The sequence below is a fragment of the Nannobrachium achirus genome (genome assembly GCF_963921795.1).
Source record: "Nannobrachium achirus genome assembly, chromosome: 24".
Classification (NCBI taxonomy): Eukaryota; Metazoa; Chordata; class Actinopteri; order Myctophiformes; family Myctophidae; genus Nannobrachium; species Nannobrachium achirus.
In genome coordinates, this window is record NC_137831.1 from 40057543 (window position 1) to 40076213 (window position 18671).

Here is an 18671-nt window from a genome sequence, read left to right on the forward strand (position 1 = left end):
AGGCGTTGTGTGCTTGTAGATCTGCTGTTTTCACTACTTTTGTGCGACAGCCTTGTATGATGAAGCAGGGCTTTGCTTTGCGAAGAAATGTACAATTTTGAAACTTGGAGATACGAGGTTTGTTGGCCGCCCAGCCCCCAAAATGGAACGAAGGCCGACATTTTATTATTATTTTTTTCCTAATGGCTGGCCTGGACCGGCCGGGAATGAACCGCTTTTCCCAATGGCCAGCACGTCCCTGTGTGTGTGTGTGTGTGTGCACGCGCGCTCCAATTCAATAAAGAAATGTAATCAAATCCAGTGAATAAGTTGAGGAGGAAAGATGTTGAGATTTAAACGGCATATCTGGTGTCTGCGCTAGCACAGTGTGGTCAGGATCACAAACGACGCAGACGCTGTGATGCATTTCAACTACTGCTTTTTTAGAGAACTCGTTTCGTTCTCCGTTTTGCTAAAGATAAAAACCTTCAGTTTCCGCGGCTGCTTTTCACTCCTTGCCATATTGAATATATGTCTGAATCAGAGTCCGGCACGGGTCCAATTTTGACAACCCGCGCCCCGCACCCACGATTTTTCTAAAATGGCAGATGAGTGCCGCGCTGTGAGCTTGTATATCTGCTATTTTTCAATAGTTAAAGCATAAAATAATGATACGCAATAATGTGTACACGTTCTAAATGGGTTAATCAGATCCATGGACCGACCCATTACCCGTGATTATATAAAAATCATAATCATATATAAACATTTTTCAACATGTTAACGATTATGACGATTATCACAAAATAATTGCGATTATGTCAAATAATTTTGATTATGTCAAATAATTGTGACAGCCCTACCCACACAGTTTCTCTCTCTCTCTCAGTTGATTGGTCGTGGCCGGTACGGGGTGGTGTACTGCGGCTCCCTGGACGAGCGTCCGGTGGCCGTCAAGGTGTTCTCGGCGGCCAACCGCCAGAACTTCCAGAACGAGTGCTCCATCTACCGGCTGCCGCTGCTGGAACACGACAACATCGGGCACTTCGTGGCCGCGGACGAGCGCGCCGGGGCCGAGGGACGGACCGAGTACCTGCTGGTCATGGACTACTACCCACATGTAAGAGTGTGTGTGTGTGTGTGTGTGTGTGTGTGTGTGTGTGTGTGTGTGTGTGTGTGTGTGTGTGTGTTAGGGCATTCACGAATAGTGATTTTTAGTATTCAAATTATTCGACCTCAAAGTATTCGAATAGTCGAATATTCGACAGGACTGGCCAAACTGTCAAATATTAAGTAAGCAAGAGGCGAACATTGTGAAAATAGCCGATCTACATGCTCACAACGCCTCGCGTTGCGAGGCGCTGTGAGCATGTAGATCTGCTATTTTCACAATATTTATCTGTGGAACCGAGTCACATTAAATGTAATACCTACAATTCCAAGTGCTTGTCAGGGTGGGGGTCCCCAGTTCAAATATGTGGGGGTCACGGCCTAAAAAGGTTTGAAAACCCCTGTTATTAACAACGTCATCCACTAGGGGCATTGACAACTCATTCTTATCTAGCCAAACTTTATAAACTATATATTTTTTAAAGAGAAAACAATAATAAAAAAAAAGACAATATTCAACTTCGGTGAACAACGTCGAATAGTGACTTTGATATTCGAATATTCGAATATTTGGTGAATGCCCTAGTGTGTGTGTGTGTGTGTGCACGCGCGTGCGTGCGCATTGTTTCTCCCGCACGTCATGGAAGCATGTTTATTTTTCATATCATGATTATTGTGACCATAGAAATCGCGATATGCGATATTATCGCGATAATCATCCATTATCCTGGGGCTGAACATTTGCCAAAAAAATAGCCGATCTACAAGTGTTGTGAGCTTGTAGATCGGCTATTTTTTTGGCAGACATTCGGTGGAGAGTGAAAAAAAGTACGTACGTACGTACATACATTATAAGTATACCTTTTACCAATTATAGAGGGTTTAAGTGGTACCGGATATGCAGCTATCGGCAAATAAAAGGTGAATTGATCCCAGTGCATGACGGGAGGACGATATCGCGATAAATTAAATCTCCACGATACGATTATCGCGAGTGTTTTTTATCACGATAAACGATAATATCGCTTATAGTCCCATCCCTATTTTGTGTGTGTGTGTGCGTGCGCGACTAGCTGCGAGAGTGCACGTTCAGGGTCAGAAGGACGTGATTGTGGACACTGTTGTAGTACCGAGAAGCTGCCCGTCAAGGTCCTCTCCCCTTTCTGCTTTCACTGCAGTTCAGGGGTCTTCAACAGGGGGTCCGGGACCCCAAGGGGGTCCTCAGAGTTACTACATGGGGTCCCCCAAATCTTCCAATCCTTTTTATATTAACAATTTGAACCCTAGTGTCCATATTCTGAGAACGGTAGCCAAAAATAGCAGATCTGCAAGCTCACAACGCCTCGCAGAGGTTTTGTGTAGAGGGGGAAAAATAGCACACTAAGTACAGAGTGAAAGGTCAAGTTTATTAAGTATTGACGGTTCAAGTGGTTAAATATCTCAAAACACAAATTGACATGAATCCAACATACACTGATGATTGTGCTGTCAAATGATTAAACTATTTGGAATCTATGAAAAAGGTCCCTGCTTCATCTCTCTCTCAACTAAGGGGTAGGGATGGGTATCGTCTGCGATACTTTTAATGGTATCGATTGCATGACATCGATACTATCGGGTATCGGTTCACGTAAAAACGAACGATACCTCGTTTCGATACTCTGGAACGCACCCCTGGCCGGTCGCATCTGTTGGGCTACTGAGAGTTTAATGACTGCTTTAGTAGGCTACACTCGTTACTGTGGAAAATAGCCGACTATAGCCTATAATGTTTATTCTTATGATGATTATCCAACGTTTATACTCTCCGCTCCGCCACACTGTGTGATCATCATCATCACCTAAATAAAAAGTATCGAAAATGGTATCGTATCGATTCCCAGGTATCGAAAAAGGTATCGTATCGATTCAAAGGTGAACGATACACATCCCTACTAAGGGGTCCCTCACCTGAAACGTTGAAGACCCCTGCTGCAGTTTGTTTCGTTGTCCATAACGTAAAATAAAATAAAGACAACCCATGTGCAGCAGTCCTTCAAATCAAAAGAATCACCTTCTGCTGTTGGCCGCCTGCAGAAACTCTTCTGTTTTTTAAATTTCATTAAAACCGTTTCAACTGCTGGAGTCCTAACAATAAGAGACCAAAAAAAACACTGTCTTGTTTCATAAGTGGAGGTCAGCTGACCCCCGAGCCAGCCTATGAAAGACACTCGTGCGTCAGGGCACCAGCTGTAAATGCCCCGTTGCCATGGCGATTGCGGAGCAAGCCAGGACAGGAGACCGGGACGCAAGTTGTATTCAAATGAACAATAATCCATTTAAGTCTAGCATGCCTAATGCAATTTCCTTACAGGAGGGGATGTGCGCCTGGCCATGGGAATTGTTTATCACTGAATAGACTGTGTGTGCGTGCGTGTGTGTGTGTGTGTGTGTGTGTGTGTGTGTGTGTGTGTGTGCGTGTGCGTGTGCGTGTGCGTCTGCGCACCAGGTTGTAACCACTACACATGTTTTGTCCAGTGGCATCAGTTCAGAAAAAGCTAAGGTATGGCAACATGACTGGTGTCTTGCACGCGCGCCTTCGCGCACACAGGCCCATTTCTACGGTTTCTTGGGCTGGATATGGAAGCCTGGAACGGTTGTTCAAGTGCAGTTAAACTTGGCATGTTAGTAAATGTGCCACAATTGACAATAATGCATTGCACCTGTGCAGCTGACTTGCGGAACCTGGGAATATAGGCTACCATTTTGTCAAGATGGGGAGAATACAAGTGTCGAGAATATAATTATAATACCTTGTTAAAGTGACCATTTTGTTAAATTTTGCATTTGTAGTTATTTTACTGTATTTTAACAACATAATAACCAGAACAGATATACAAAGAGAATAACTTTTATTTCCCCCCCCTGAACCCAGGGTATGGCAGCTGCTTACCCCTGCCATACCCAATTGACGCCCCTGGTTTTGGCGACCAATGGCAATAATTCACCGTTCATATCAGCCCTTTTATTAAATGATAAAATAACGAAGTCTAAGCCGGGGATGTTGCCGTGGTTTGTCGAACATTTCCTCTTGCAAACGATGAAAGGTTAGCATCTTTAAAAGAAAATTGTGCTCATGAGCACAGTGGCAAAAAAACAGACTTAAAAGAAGCGAGAAGAAGCATTGTGTTCACTGGCACAGCTCAAGTTTTGTGGCAATTACTTTGAAGTGACTTGGATGTAATGCATCCAGTAGTTCTTCATATATATCATTTCATAAAGCCGCCAAAGTGAACAGTCTGTCATGAGTTCAGAAACAGGAATGACTTTGTGTTGACAGCAAATTTTAGATTTTAGGTTTAGTCATAGTCTTTTGAATAAAATGTCATTAGGTTTTAGTCATGATTTAGTCACCTGAAAAGTTTTAGTCTAGTTTTAGTTGACTAAATATCATCTGATTTTAGGCGACTAAATCTACAGTTGATTTAGTCAACTGAAATGTATTTTGGCAGGCCTTGATGGCATCGTAATGCCTGATTTTACACTTGGTTGTGTGCTGAAAATAGCAGATCTACAAGCTCACATCTGCTATTTTCAGCACACAACACCTGAGAGCAACCAAACATAAAATGACTCTCTTCTCCACTAGTCCCTCCCTAACGTTTTAGTCTAGTTTTTATTTTGTTGACGAAATTGTCAAGATATTTAGTTTTAGTCGTCACAGCTTAGTTTTTATTTAGTTTTCGTCAGTGAAAAAAAAAAAAAACGCAGTCGACGAACATTTTTCGTCATAGTTTTAGTCGACAAAATCACTTTCTTTGTGTGTGCGTGTCCCTTTCTCTTTCCTGCCTGACTCTCTTACTCCCTCCATCCGTCTCCATCTCCTCTCCTCTCCCCAGGGTTCTCTGTGTCGCTACCTGACAATCACCGCCAGCGATTGGGTGAGCAGCTGCCGGCTTGCCCACTCCGTCACCCGCGGCCTGGCCTACCTGCACACCGAGCTCTTTAAAGGAGGTGAGCCAAAGGCCACACACACACAAAACACACACACACACACACACACACAGAGTATCGCCAGAATGCATGTTTAAATACACAACCGCTCGCAGCTGACTCAGGCTGCCTGCACCATCTGCCTGCAACGCACAAACCAACCCGGAGAACACTAGCTCCACGCCCAAGAAGTACTGTCTTAGAAAAGTGCGTGCGCGTGTGTGTGCGCGCGCCTGCATGCCCACACTAGATCCTACCCACAATCCCCCGGGACTGCAGCATGCAGCTCATATTTGGCTTTCCGCTCTCTGCATCCGTGCATTTAGAGAGACACACACACACACACACACACACACACACACACACACACACACACACACACGTGCACTTCCAGCCAGGGGTATTTATAGACTGACCGCAGGCAAGCCACGGAAAGAGGGAGGAATGAAAAATGGAGTGAGAGAGGGATTCAAATGACAACTCAATGTCCTATGGTCTTCTAACTGGACGGCAGCGGACGGAAGAGTTGAGCTCTCTCTCTCTTTTCCGCAATCCTCCTCCCCCTCCGGCTCGGGCTCGGTAAGCGTCAAATTAAAGGCAAACGAGCGAGAAAATAACATCCGAGTTAGACTCTCTCTCAGTGGCGCTACCGTCGAGGTAGCGTTGTTTAAAACCGGTGGTTCTCGACCTTTTCAGGCCACGACCCCCAAAATAATCACGTTTTAACTGGGGACCCCCCTACCCTGACGAGCAGTAAGAGTTGAGGAATTACATATTGTGTAACACGGTTCTATTGTGAAAATAGCAGATCTACATGCTCACAACGTTGCGAGGCGTTGTGAGCATGTAGATCGGCTGTTTTCACAATTTCTGACATTAATATTTGACAATTTAGCAAATGTTTAATTTGTCATTTTAGAGGTATTAAAAGGTCCTTAAAGGAGCTATAGTCAACTTTTTCTTGAAAAACGGATGCTAAAATAAAAAGAATGTTTCGAAAATATTTTATAAAAAAATAAGCTTTACATGTGTTTCTATTCAAAAATGACCACAAAAAGCGTAAAATAATGATAAAATAATCATATGAAGCTTATTTTTTCATAAAATATTTTCGAAACATTCTTTTTATTTTAGCATCCGTTTTTCAAGAAAAAGTTGACTATAGCTCCTTTAAATTGTCACTTTAGAAATGTGCAGATGCCCGCTATACACTTAAACCTTATGGTGGTTTGTTTACTGTTGAGTGAGAAAACAATGTTGCACATTAAGTTAACCATCTGGGGACCCCCCCAAAAAATTTGGGGACCCCCCTGGGGGTCACCGACCCACAGGTTGAGAACCACCGGTTTAAACCTCCTCAAATCTCCACAGAGAAAATGTAGGAGAGAGAGAGATTGTGAATAAAGGGATGCTGGAGGAAGCGGGACATCAGAAGCACACAGAAAGAGATCAGGATTGATGGAGAGAGAGATCTGGGGAGGCTCCCCTGAAAGAGATATGAGCTCAGGGGTGTCGCACCAAATCCTGGGCCCAGGGTACTTTAACTATTGAAAAATAGCAGATCTACAAGCTCACAGCGCGGCACCGAGTGCCGCGCTGCGAGCTTGTAGATCTGCTATTTTTGAAAGATCTTGAAAGTCTTTGAATATTTCAAATCCTTCTAAGGTTTTTTTTTTTTTTTAAACACCTATGTTTCCATGTCAGTGGTGCTCAAACCTTTTCATGTCAAGGACCCCCAAAATGATGTGTATTTTGGCCACGGACCCCCATCTCAAAATATTTTGTTCCAGGGACCCCCCCAGAAGCAAAATTTGAGCTACAAATGTTCACTTAAAAAATACATATATTCAAAGATTTGCACACATTTTCACGACTTCTCAAAAATAGCAGATCCACAAGCTCGCTCTGTGAGCTTGTATATCTGCTATTTTTCAATAGCTAAAGTATAAAATAATTATGTCCCCTCCACCTTGGGCCCTAGTAACTCAGTCCCACTCTCCCCCCCCCCCCCCCCCCCCCCCTTGTGACGCCCCTGCATGAGCTCCACAGAAACCCTCCTTTGAGAAATGTAGGGAGAGCTCTACAATAGAATGTTTGGTGCCACTGGTTGGTTTGTCACGTTTATGTTCTTGTATATTTAAGTTTCTGACATAAACGACAGCCTAGTAGTTAGGCACGTATCTCTGTGCGCGTTCATTCGTGCATATTTCCGATGATTGTTTTTTTGCTGCTGTGGCCATCCATGCATGTGCACTAAACGTACATTGTCTTTGGACTGAATCTCTACTGGTTGTTTGAGCGAGGCTGTGTGAGCGTTAGGGCATTCACCAAATATTCGAATATTCGAATATCAAAGTCACTATTCGACGTTGTTCACCGAAGTCGAATATTCACTTTTTTTATTTTATATTTTTATTGTTTTCTCTTTAAGAAATATATAGTTTATAAAGCTTGGCTAGATAGGAAGTTATAAGAATGAGTTGTCGCGAGGCGTTGTGAGCATGTAGATCGGCTATTTTCACAATGTTTGCCTCTTGCTTACTTAATATTTGACAGTTTGGCCAGTCCTGTCGAATATTCGACTATTCGAATACTTTGAGGTTGAATAATTTGAATACTAAAAATCACTATTCGTGAATGCCCTAACACACACACACACACACACACACACACACACACACACACACACACACACACACACACACACACACACACACACACACACACACACACACACACAAAAGAAAATACAATACAGTGAATAGAACAAATATTCTATCTGTACATTCCTCATAATTGTTTACAACCAAGGCTGCTTTGCATGACCAGAAATGTACATTCAAAACCAAATAAAATAAAATCGCCACAATGTCATTTGAACACTGGAGAGTATTGTATAGACCCGATGTTTCTCAATTCTGCTTTGACTAAAGAGCAGACGAGTTTGGGACGCTGCTGGTACAATACATCAAAAAATCAGCTGTGGTAGCAGACAGCTCAGCTTTCCTGCAGTCGTTTGCCTCCTTGCGCCATCTGCTGGAACAATTGGGCATTGCATGCACAGGCAACAAAAACACCATTGTTTTAGTCCCTTTGATTTAGATTGGATTAGATGAAATTAGATTAGAGTGAGCTTGCTTTGAGTTAATGGTGAACACAGAGATACAATAAAAAGCAGTATCAAGGGTTACTGGCATTGTGAATTCCTTGCTGTTTTCAATTACGTTTTTAAAGCTGCTGTAATATTGATTTGTTTACATGAACAAGACGGTGTCTATTAACACGCATTACGCGTGTTTCCTAAACCCACCAGGCTTGAGTTAAGTCCCGCCTCGCGAAAACGCGAGAACTTCCAGGAGTGGCTGAAATCCTTGCCGGACACATGGAGGGTGGATAGAGTCAGACCTAGTAAAGGCATGAAGACAATCTTAAAACCTTTACTGAGAAAAGCCTGCATTTGCACAATGCACAGCCATTAATTTGTCACTACAGTGCTCAAAATAAACTGTGCTAAAAAAATAATAATAATAAATTGAAACTTACTTTGTACTGTGCTTAAAAAATGTAAAACTGTAACTTTGCTAAAGAGAAAAACGTACTGAGAAAGCTATTAATTTGTCACTACTGTGCTAAAAATAAAAACTCTTACTGATTATCAGTTAAATTGTTATTTTGGATATGGCTTTGGCCGTATTCTGCGTGTATTATTGTAATGGATCGGTAGGTAGTACGTACAGTAATGCTTTGCACTAAGTCTAACGTTATATGCACTTTCATACTTTTTTATTGAGAGGGGCGTTTCCGCGAGGCGGGTCTTAACTCAATCCTGGTGGGTTTAGGAAACACGCCGTGTCAAACAAAAAGATCCACTTGGAAAGCCGTGCAGGCATTCATGAGATAGCAGCCATTATGTTTTCTTCAAATGTAAACAAACATGGCTGCCATGTTTGAAAGATGGGGTTGGTCTGGGTGCAATTTCGTGATGGCGATCATGCCTAGTAGATAGAAAGTTTTTCAAAAACGGCCCGAAACTCGGGCTTGGCGGCGTGAACATATGGGATAACTCGGGAAACTCGTGATAGAGCAGTCAATGCGTTAAATTATAAAATTTGTTTTGCGCTTATCAGTTCAGTGGTTTGCAACGAACAGACAGACAGACCCTTTTCTTGACGGCTCGCCTCCTACAGAGCCACACTGTAAAAATAAACATCATTGTCGTCTACCTTGCGTTTGCTCGCTCTCAAACGTTTTCTCTTTCTACCCTTCCCTGTTCTCTACGCCTCTCTCTCTCTCTCTCTCTCTCTCCCACCTACCACTTTAATCTAATCGACAGGGAGTTTATTACACAGTTTGGGGGCCAGGAGGGCAAATTGTCTACTTGTCCTAGACAATTTGCCCTCCTGGCCCCCAAACTGTGGAATAAACTCCCTGTCGTGCTTAGAACCATAGACTCACTCCCTAGCTTCCATTAGAACTACAGACTCACTCCCTAGCTTCCGCCGTGGACTGAAGACTCACATCTTCAGACTCCACCTAAACCCATAGCACTACTGTAACACTCCCCTTCTCTCAATGACCACACATGAAGTTAGATAGCATTTTTAGGTTTAGAAAGGTTTTTTACTGATTAGGTGCATGGTCTACGTATGTTATTGTTTTTCTAGATTGATATTCCTATGCATTTGTTGTATTGTTGTTGATGTACTGACATATTAGCTTGCTTATTATATTACCTGCTTATTAGGGATGTGACGATACGCGATATTATCGTTTATCGTGATCAAAAACACTCACAATAATCGTATCGTGGAGATTACATTTATCGTGATATCGTCCTCCTGTCATGCACTGGGATCAATTCACCTTTGATTTGCTGAGCTGCATATCCGGTACCACTTAAAAACTCTATAATTGGTAAAAGGTACTTATAATATACGTACTTGATACAGTCTTTTTTTCACTCTCTATCAAATGTCTTTGCCAAAAAATAGCCGATCTACAAGCTCACAACGCATCACACACGTTGTGAGCTTGTAGATCGGCTATTTTTTGGCAAATGTTCCGCCCCAGGATAATGGATTTTGATTATCGTGATAATATCGTAAATCGCGATTTCTTTTGTCACAATAACCGTGATATGAAACTTTCATATCGTCCCATCCCTACTGCTTATTGTAAATCGCTTTGGATTAAAAGTGTCTGCTAAATGCCTAAACTGTAAATTGTACTTTCTTCTCCCTCTTTCCTCCCTCCCTCCCTTCATCTTCCTCTACCTCTCCTCCAGATGTGTACAAGCCGGCCGTGTCGCACAGGGACCTGAACAGCCGAAACATCCTGGTCAAGGCCGACGGCACGTGTGCCATCATCGACTTCGGCCTCTCCATGAAGCTGACGGGGAACCGACCGCCGCGCCACGGAGAGGAAGAGAACGCCGCCATCAGCGAGGTGAGAGGACAACCTGAACGGGGACGTGCGGAGAATGCTAAACACTCGCATGACTGAACCTGATTTTGAGATTTTGAGGTGGTTTGGGTTTGCTCGGGGAAGCCTGAGAAATTTTCCCTTTCATGTAGGGCTGTCACAATTATTACATAATTGTCTAATCGCAATTATTTGACATAAGCGTGATTATTTTTCGCAATCGTCATAATCGTGTCCATGTTGAAAAATGTTGTATTTTTTAAAGTAAAAAATAGTGGAAATAGCAGATCTACAAGCTCACAACGTGTCGCATCGTGGCGCGTTGTGAGCTTTTAGATCGGCTATTTCCACTATCAATGTTCTTTTTTAAGTATAAAGTTGTCAAATATGCCAGTAATTTATTTGTATATTTAGGTTACGTGTCATATCTACCATGTGCAACTTCAAAGCCTAAAAGCCAAACAGAAATGTAAAACACAATTAAATCGTTAATCGCAATTAGTTGAGTGACAATTAATCGTCATGTAAAATTTCATAATCGTGACAGCCCTACTTTCATGATTTTTCCTTATCATACAAGCAAAGTTTTGTTTTTTTTCTACCATTTGAGACGTTTTGTAAATATGAAATAAAATGTTTTGAGTGTTTCCTGAGCATTCTAATTCCATTTCTAAATCTCAAAAAACAGGTCAGAATGACCTGTTAGTCATGCGAGTGGGTTTAAAGGACCACTTCACCTCTGAGTCATTTGTTTGTGTTCAATCTGTGTTTTTAGATATTTTAGTATTTCTGCATGCTACAAAGCATCATATGATGCTTTGTAGCATGCAGAAAAAATAAAAATTAATTAACTGGCTGAGCCATCTCGGACAAACAAAGTATATTTCAAGACATTTAAGACAATCATCATTTCTCAGGTGTATTCCTTTACTTTCTAGTTTCCCTCAGAAAGAAGGGAAACTACACAGATTGAATATAAATCAACAACATGAAAAGAAATGCTCTGGAAGAAGTCTTAAATAGTTCAAGTGTTGAATTCAGTTTCTTAAGAGAAATCTGTTAAACATTTCTTATTCAAACGGTCTTAAATGTCTTAAAATGTACTGTACTTTGTCCTTGGGGTCCCAGATGGCTCAGCCAGTTAATTATTTTTTCTTTTGGCCAAAAGAATTAACCCTGGACATACTCCTGACAAATGCAACAACATCCATAAGGTTTCATCTCTTTTTCCTCAAGAGAGTTTTCGCTGTCGTCGAGCCAAGTAAAAGCAAAATGCATCAGCTCAAGTAGATTTAGTGTGTATTTTCTGTCTGTGAAAATGCGTAGCAAATGGTTTCTGCGGATGAATAGACTTCTGTGTCTGGTAGAGGAAGATTAGGAGCTCTTATTTATCTGAGCTCCCTGCAAACGGAGGGGAGGGAATCACACGTCCTCTTTAGTTCTCCCAGCGCTACCCTCCTTTCTCTCTCTCTCTGGTATCTTAACTTTAGTTTTGTTTTTTCGTTTTCGTCTGTCCCCTCCCGTGTGTCGACCCCAGGGGTGTCGCACCACATTCTGGGCCCTGGGTACAAGGATTTACTTCAATTATTATAAGTGCTTTAACTATTGAAAAATAGCAGATATACAAGCTCACAGCGAATGCCGCGCTGCGAGCTTGTAGATGAACATTTGAATATTTCAAATAATGTTTCTATGTCAGTGGTGCTCAAACCTTTTCGTGTGAAGGACCCCCAAAATGATATGTATTTGGCCACGGAACCCCATCTCAAAATATTGAGTTCCAGGGCCCCTCCCAGAAGCAGAATTTTAGTTACAAATGTTCACTTAAAAAATACACATATGCAAAGATTTGCACACATTTTCACGGCTTTTTCAAAAATAGCAGATCTACAAGCTCGCATCGCGGCACTCGGTGCCGCGCTACGAGCTTGTATATCTGCTATTTTTCCCTGGTTAAAGCATTCAATAATTCTAGGCCTAAATGGGTTTTAAAAAAGTCCAAAAAAAAGTGTCGTTCGGTTGCTGGTGAAGCCTGTCTCCTGCCCTACTCCTCCTCCCATTGTTCGCCCTTCTATCCCACAATCCTTCTATCCATCCTCCTTCTAGGGCTGTGAATCTTTGGGTATTCCACGATTCGATTCAGAATCGATTCTTGGGGTCACGATTCACAATTTTTTTCGATTCTTTCAAATCCAAACGATTCGAATTCAGAAACGATTATTTTTCGATTTAAAAACAATTCTCGATTCAAAACGATTCTCGATTCAAAACGATTCTCTATTCAATGCATATATCATGATCTACTCCAGTCTGCTGGCATGAAAGCAGAGTACATTTACATAGTTTTTATAATTGTAAAGGTTTTATCAACTTATTGCAATAATGTAAACACACAAAGGTAAATCCAAGACAACATGTTTGATTTATTCATGCTTGCACACATTCTTTTAACTTGTACAAACACAACATAATTTCTAATAAATTATCATAATAAAAAAATCATAATACAAATCATAAAATAAAAATCATAATATCTAATAAATAATAATTAATAAAAAATGATTTTTGGAAAATGAGAATCGATTCCGAATCTTACCATGTTAGAAACACGATTCAAATTCAAATCGTTTTTTTCCTGCACCCCTACCTCTTTTCGTCCCACCTTTGCTTCTCCCCTCCCTTTACTATTTCATCCTTCCATCCTTTGACTCTCTACCCTCTACTCATCCAATCCTCTCTCTCTCTCTCTCTCTCTCTCTCTCAGGTGGGTACTATCCGCTACATGGCCCCAGAGGTCCTGGAAGGGGCGGTGAACCTGAGGGACTGCGAGTCTGCTCTGAAGCAGGTGGACATGTACGCCCTGGGCCTGGTCTACTGGGAGACCTTCATGAGGTGCACCGACCTGTTTCCTGGTGAGAAAGAGAGACACGCACACACACCCACACACTCACACACACATGCACACCCCTGTACACCTGCGTACAGCATTGCAGAAGCAAGGATCATTCATCATGTTTACTGAAATGATTTTGTACCGACTAGTAGACTATTGATATGTTTTGGTTAATCGTGATATTCATTCATTTTCATTTACCCCCCCAAAAAACGAATTCGCTGCTTTTTTAAAAATGGCTGCCAAAATGCCAGGATGCCACTAGTCCCCATAGACTTCCATGTAATTCATAGTGCACGGATCATGCACCACGTGTCACGGATGCGTTATTGGAAATGACACCCGGGCTCCAGACGGAGCCGCTCGATTGTCCACGACACTGCAAGCGGCGCGAAGGCCAGCGGACCTTGGTCCTGCTCTTCGCCCCCGAGCGCCGCAGGCGCGAGTGGCCGCGAAGAGCGGGCCAGGGCCGGCCGCGCAAGTTACGAAGCCGTGGTGAATGCAATCGTTATATTTATTACGGCCTGGGCAAGCCCACGATAAACGCCCTGTCCAAGCGACTACAATTGAGCGCTCCCTAGCTCCGCTTCAGCCAATCAAAAGCTTCGGTGGGCGGGGTTTCCCTGGAGCCCGGGTGTCCTTTCCAATAACGCGTCACGGATCATGCACCACGTGTCACGGATCATGCACCACGTGTGTGCGCGCCGTTTACAGCTTTCAAACAAACAAAAAAAAATCTGCTTGGAAATACGTTCAGGCATTCATGAGATTGTTATGTTTTCTTCAAATGTAAACAAACATGGCTGCCATGTTTGAAAGATGGGGTTGGTATGGGGGTCAAACAATTCTGCGATCGCGATCATGCCTAGTAGATTGATTGATTGATGATTGATTGATTTATTCGTTTATTGAGTGCCCAACCCTCATGGGTTTATAAGACGCCATTTCAAGTTTACAGTATGTTTTACAATATAGTCATACATTCAGTTTTATACATTTTCAGAATTATACAGAGTATATTGTCTCCTCTCCCAAGCTTGACAAATAAAATCTGACACAATAAACGCTCCTTTGGCAAAACACAACTCCAGTTTTTCATAATCGTCTACTCTAGGTCAAGGATAGAAGGTAGTCCAATTTTCTCTTTTTTTTTAAATGACCAAAACTCTGGAAACTCGGGCGTGGCGGCGTGAACATGTGGGATAACTCTGGAAACTCGTGATAAAGCAGTCAATGAGTTAACACATCCACTGCCACGGCCCGTTATCACGCCCAGGGATGTGTTAAAGGACAACTCCACCCTAAATCACTTCTAGGTTCATTTTCCTACTTATATTGATCCAACATGACTGTCCATGGGGTCTATTAGGCACAAATGCCCCTGTTGTCTTTTTTCCCCAGCAGAACCCAGCAGCTCTCATAGCATAGAGTGGAGCTTATAAGCCTATCGCTATTACGCTATTTGTTGCTTTCAAAAGTGTTTTTATTTTTCATGAATGTTACTAGTGGTCATTACAAACAAATCCATGCCATCGTTGTCCCCACAAAAGCCATCACACTCTGCTAAACAGATGTTATGCTTGTATGTGTTTTACCAAATCCCGGAAAAGATGCCCTGTGATTGGCCAGTACAGTCCCTTTGATTGGCAGTTGTGCCAAATGCTCACCCCAAAACATTATTTATGAGATTTTGGTGGCCTGTGTGAGACAACCAAGGCATGGATGTGTTTGTATTGAAAAATAGTAACACATTCATGAAAAAATAAATCACTTTTGAACGCAATAAACAGTGTAAAAGCGATAGGCTTATAGGCTCCACTCTATGCTATGAGAGCTGCTGGGTTCTGCTGGGGAAACTGGCCCACCGGAGCATTTGTGCCTAATAGACCCCATGGACATTCATTTTGGATTCATATAAGTAGGAAAATGAGCCTAGAAGTGATTTAGGATGGAGTTGTCCTTTAACATGGTAAACGATAGCCCCCGCGCTGCTGCGGCCGGGGGTGAGCGAAAAAACTCAGTTTCCCATGATGCCTCTTGGAATACTACATCCGGGGACATTTCCACACTAATTACTTCATAAAGACAGACAGTGTCCTCTGAAACATGGGGTTTGTTTTTCCGCAAAATGTGCTATCTTTACAACCACACGGTGCAGTGCACGCGTGCGCGTATATACACGTATAGACTATAGATTAGTGAGTTGTGATCTCTCCCTCGGTGATCTCAGGAGAGTCTGTGCCAGAGTACCAGATGGCGTTCCAGGCAGAGGCCGGGAACCACCCCACGTTTGAGGACATGCAAGTGCTGGTGTCCAGAGAGAAGCAGAGGCCCAAGTTCCCTGAGGCCTGGAAGGAGAACAGTCTGGTGAGCAGTGTTCACTTTTTCAGCAAATTTTGATTTAGTCTTAGTCTTAGTCCGGGGGTCAGCAACCCGCGGCTCTAGAGCCGCATGCGGCTCTTTAGCGCCACCCTAGTGGCTCCCTGGAGCTTTTCAAAAATGTATGAAAATGGAATTGTTTTAACGATTTTTCTACCGTCACTGTCGGGCAGAAACCTTGTATCTCCAAGTTTCAAATTTGTATGTTTTTTCCCCCCGCAAAGTAAAGCCCTGCTTCATCATACAAGACTGACGCACAAAAGTAGTGAAAACAGCAGATCTACAAGCACACAACGCCTCGCGGATGCGAGGCGTTGTGTGCTTGTAGATCGGCTGTTTTCACTAGTTTAGTTCATTTTTTAAATGATAAATACAAAACGAAGTTTTGGACATACAAGGTTTCCACCCGACAACGACAATATATAAGACTTTTATAATTTTTTGCGGCTCCATACACATTTGTTTTGTTTTTTTTTTGGTCCAATATGGCTCTTTCAACATTTTGGGTTGCCGACCCCTGTCTTAGTCTTTTGAATAACATGGTATGCACGGCAGCCTGTGGTTTATTGGGAATACGTGATTGCTTTATTATTTTGTGTAACACTCACTCAAACGCGCGCGTCCGTGCGCTGTCGCCGAAAGTGGATTAAATTAATATATTCGATTCGTGACAATGACTGGTGTGGTGTCACTCATGTAGAATAAATGGTAATAATGGTTCCACAGTGGGCCAAAATGCTGCTGGGCTTGGTGGTGCGTGTGCGTGCGTGCCTGCGTGTGTGCTCCGTGTGGGACTGGACATGGGATTGAACTTGAAGCGTGGAGTAAACGCTCTTCTATTGGCTTTTCTTTCGTCGTTTGGTCGTATTCGGGTTGTTCTAGTCGTAAAATCAGGGCGTTTCGAGAATAATTAAGGGCGTGTTATTTAAATTTCAGCCGCCGCGTTTGTCAACGCTGCGATCACATTTACACCAGGTGTGTCTGTTTAGGAAGCATTGGTAAATGCGACGTGAACGTGGCCCTACGCAAATAAATGGGGAAAAAAATAGGCTGCTTTTTACTCTCCATTGATAAATGAGGGCCTAAGCTAATTATGTTTTGAATAAAGATGCATTGTACTTGCGGGAAGGGCTGGTGGGGGTCGGCCGCCACTTCTGCCAACACCGGCCGCTTAATTATGCTCAAAGTTGTGCTCAAAAGTAAAACCATTTGTCATTTATTCTCCGTTCCGCAACGGTGTCGCGCGCACAGAACGGCCGAGAACAGCAGACCTCCAAGTCCAAGCTCACATCGCATCCGTGACGAACTGTGATGAGCTTGTATCAGCTGTTATCGCACGCAATGCTTTTGCGGGGTTGAAGTACAGTAGCTATAGTATGTGGAGTGGAGCGTCTTCTCTTCTTCTCTCTCTCTTATCTTATATATGAAATCTATAGGCTGAAGAGCCCTGGGTTAGAGTGTTCAATAATGTGTCTCACTTGACTGGAAACATAGCGCCTGTCCGACTGCTTATTTCATGAACCATCTTCCAAGAAGATGCAGGGTTCCCACGGTCATGAAATTCCTGGAAATATTTTGAAATTAGAAAAATATTTTTCCAGTACTGGAAAGGTTTTGGAATTTATCAAGGGTCCTGGTAAAAATAGCTATGCATTGTCTTTGGTTATTGATTTTGTTAATACCTCTGAAATGACAAATTAAACATTGTCAAATATTAGAGGCAGAAATTGTGTAAATAGCCGATCTACATGCTCACAACGGCTTGCAACGCGAGGCGTTGTGAGCATGTAGATCTGCTATTTTCACAATAGAACCGTGTTATACAAAATTCCTCAACTCTTAGTGCTCGTCCCCTGTTAAAACATGATTATTTTGGGGGTCATGGCCTGAAAAGGTTGAGAACCACTGGCATACACTACCTGTCTTTGGGCATTGCGCATAGGAGTAAGCGACCTGTTATTGAGCTGAATTATTGTTATATAGTCCTGGAAATTGGGTTAATGGTGATTCGCTTCCTATTTTCGAATAAGCTTTATGGAAAAGCAACGTGTGTCTCTCTCTCTCTCAGGCGGTGCGCTCCCTGAAGGAGACCATGGAGGACTGCTGGGACCAGGACGCCGAGGCCCGCCTGACGGCCCAGTGTGCAGAGGAGAGGCTGGCCGAGCTGCTGCTCATCTGGGACCGCTCCAAGTCCGTCAGCCCCACACTCAACCCCATGTCCACCACCCTGCACAACGAGAGGTACCTGCACACGCACCAGTGTTGGGAAAGTTCACTTTCAACATGAACTAGTTCAAATTCAAGTTCAAAACTTCTAAAATGAACTAGTTCGTTTCATAGTTCATAATTCCACATTTTAAACTAAAGTTCAGTGCCCAGTCTTCGCGCACCTTTATTGTGAAGGCAGAAGTTTCTAACCGTCGCGCACATCTGCATGTTTCCGCGTTGGTTGAAATAGCTGATCTGCATGCAACACACGTCATACGACAAAGTATAGTCAGGCTTTACTTGGGAGACATAACAAGGAGGAGAGGAAATTCGCACACAGCGCTTCATGTGAAGAGAAGCACCCAGCTGCAGACATCACCGCTCACATATCAATGTTCGCGAGGTCTGCGAGTCTGCAGCTGGGTGCTGTATAGAGCATGTGAATGCAAAGAAAGACGTGAGGACGGACGACCGTGGACGCCCGCGCGAACGGCTCGACGAGCGCCGTTCACGGACGTCAGAAAGAGCGCGTTCGACAATTAAGCGTTCAAGCGGAAATAAAGCACGTTCAGTTCACGTTCGCCCCCAAAATATTGAACGCGTTCGGGGACAACACTGACACACACACACGCATACACAAGACGGAGAGCGACTTGTATAAGGGGCGTGTTCACACAAGCATTCTGTCGAGCGGAGGAGTGCTTTGTCT

The 18671-nt window shown here is 43.0% G+C and overlaps 1 protein-coding gene across 1 annotated transcript in view; it reads left to right on the plus strand.

Annotated features, from left to right (window-relative positions):
• Positions 1-18671, plus strand: part of LOC308280285 (bone morphogenetic protein receptor type-2-like) — a gene marked incomplete at its 5' end in the record, with an annotated part of 29969 nt that overhangs the window by 2503 nt on the left and 8795 nt on the right. Inside the window, 6 exons of the mRNA XM_080720545.1 lie at positions 869-1099; positions 4968-5082; positions 10346-10506; positions 13247-13394; positions 15606-15742; positions 17823-17995. Coding sequence (XP_080576671.1) covers positions 869-1099; positions 4968-5082; positions 10346-10506; positions 13247-13394; positions 15606-15742; positions 17823-17995 — 965 coding nt within the window. The remainder of the gene's footprint in view (positions 1-868; positions 1100-4967; positions 5083-10345; positions 10507-13246; positions 13395-15605; positions 15743-17822; positions 17996-18671) is intronic.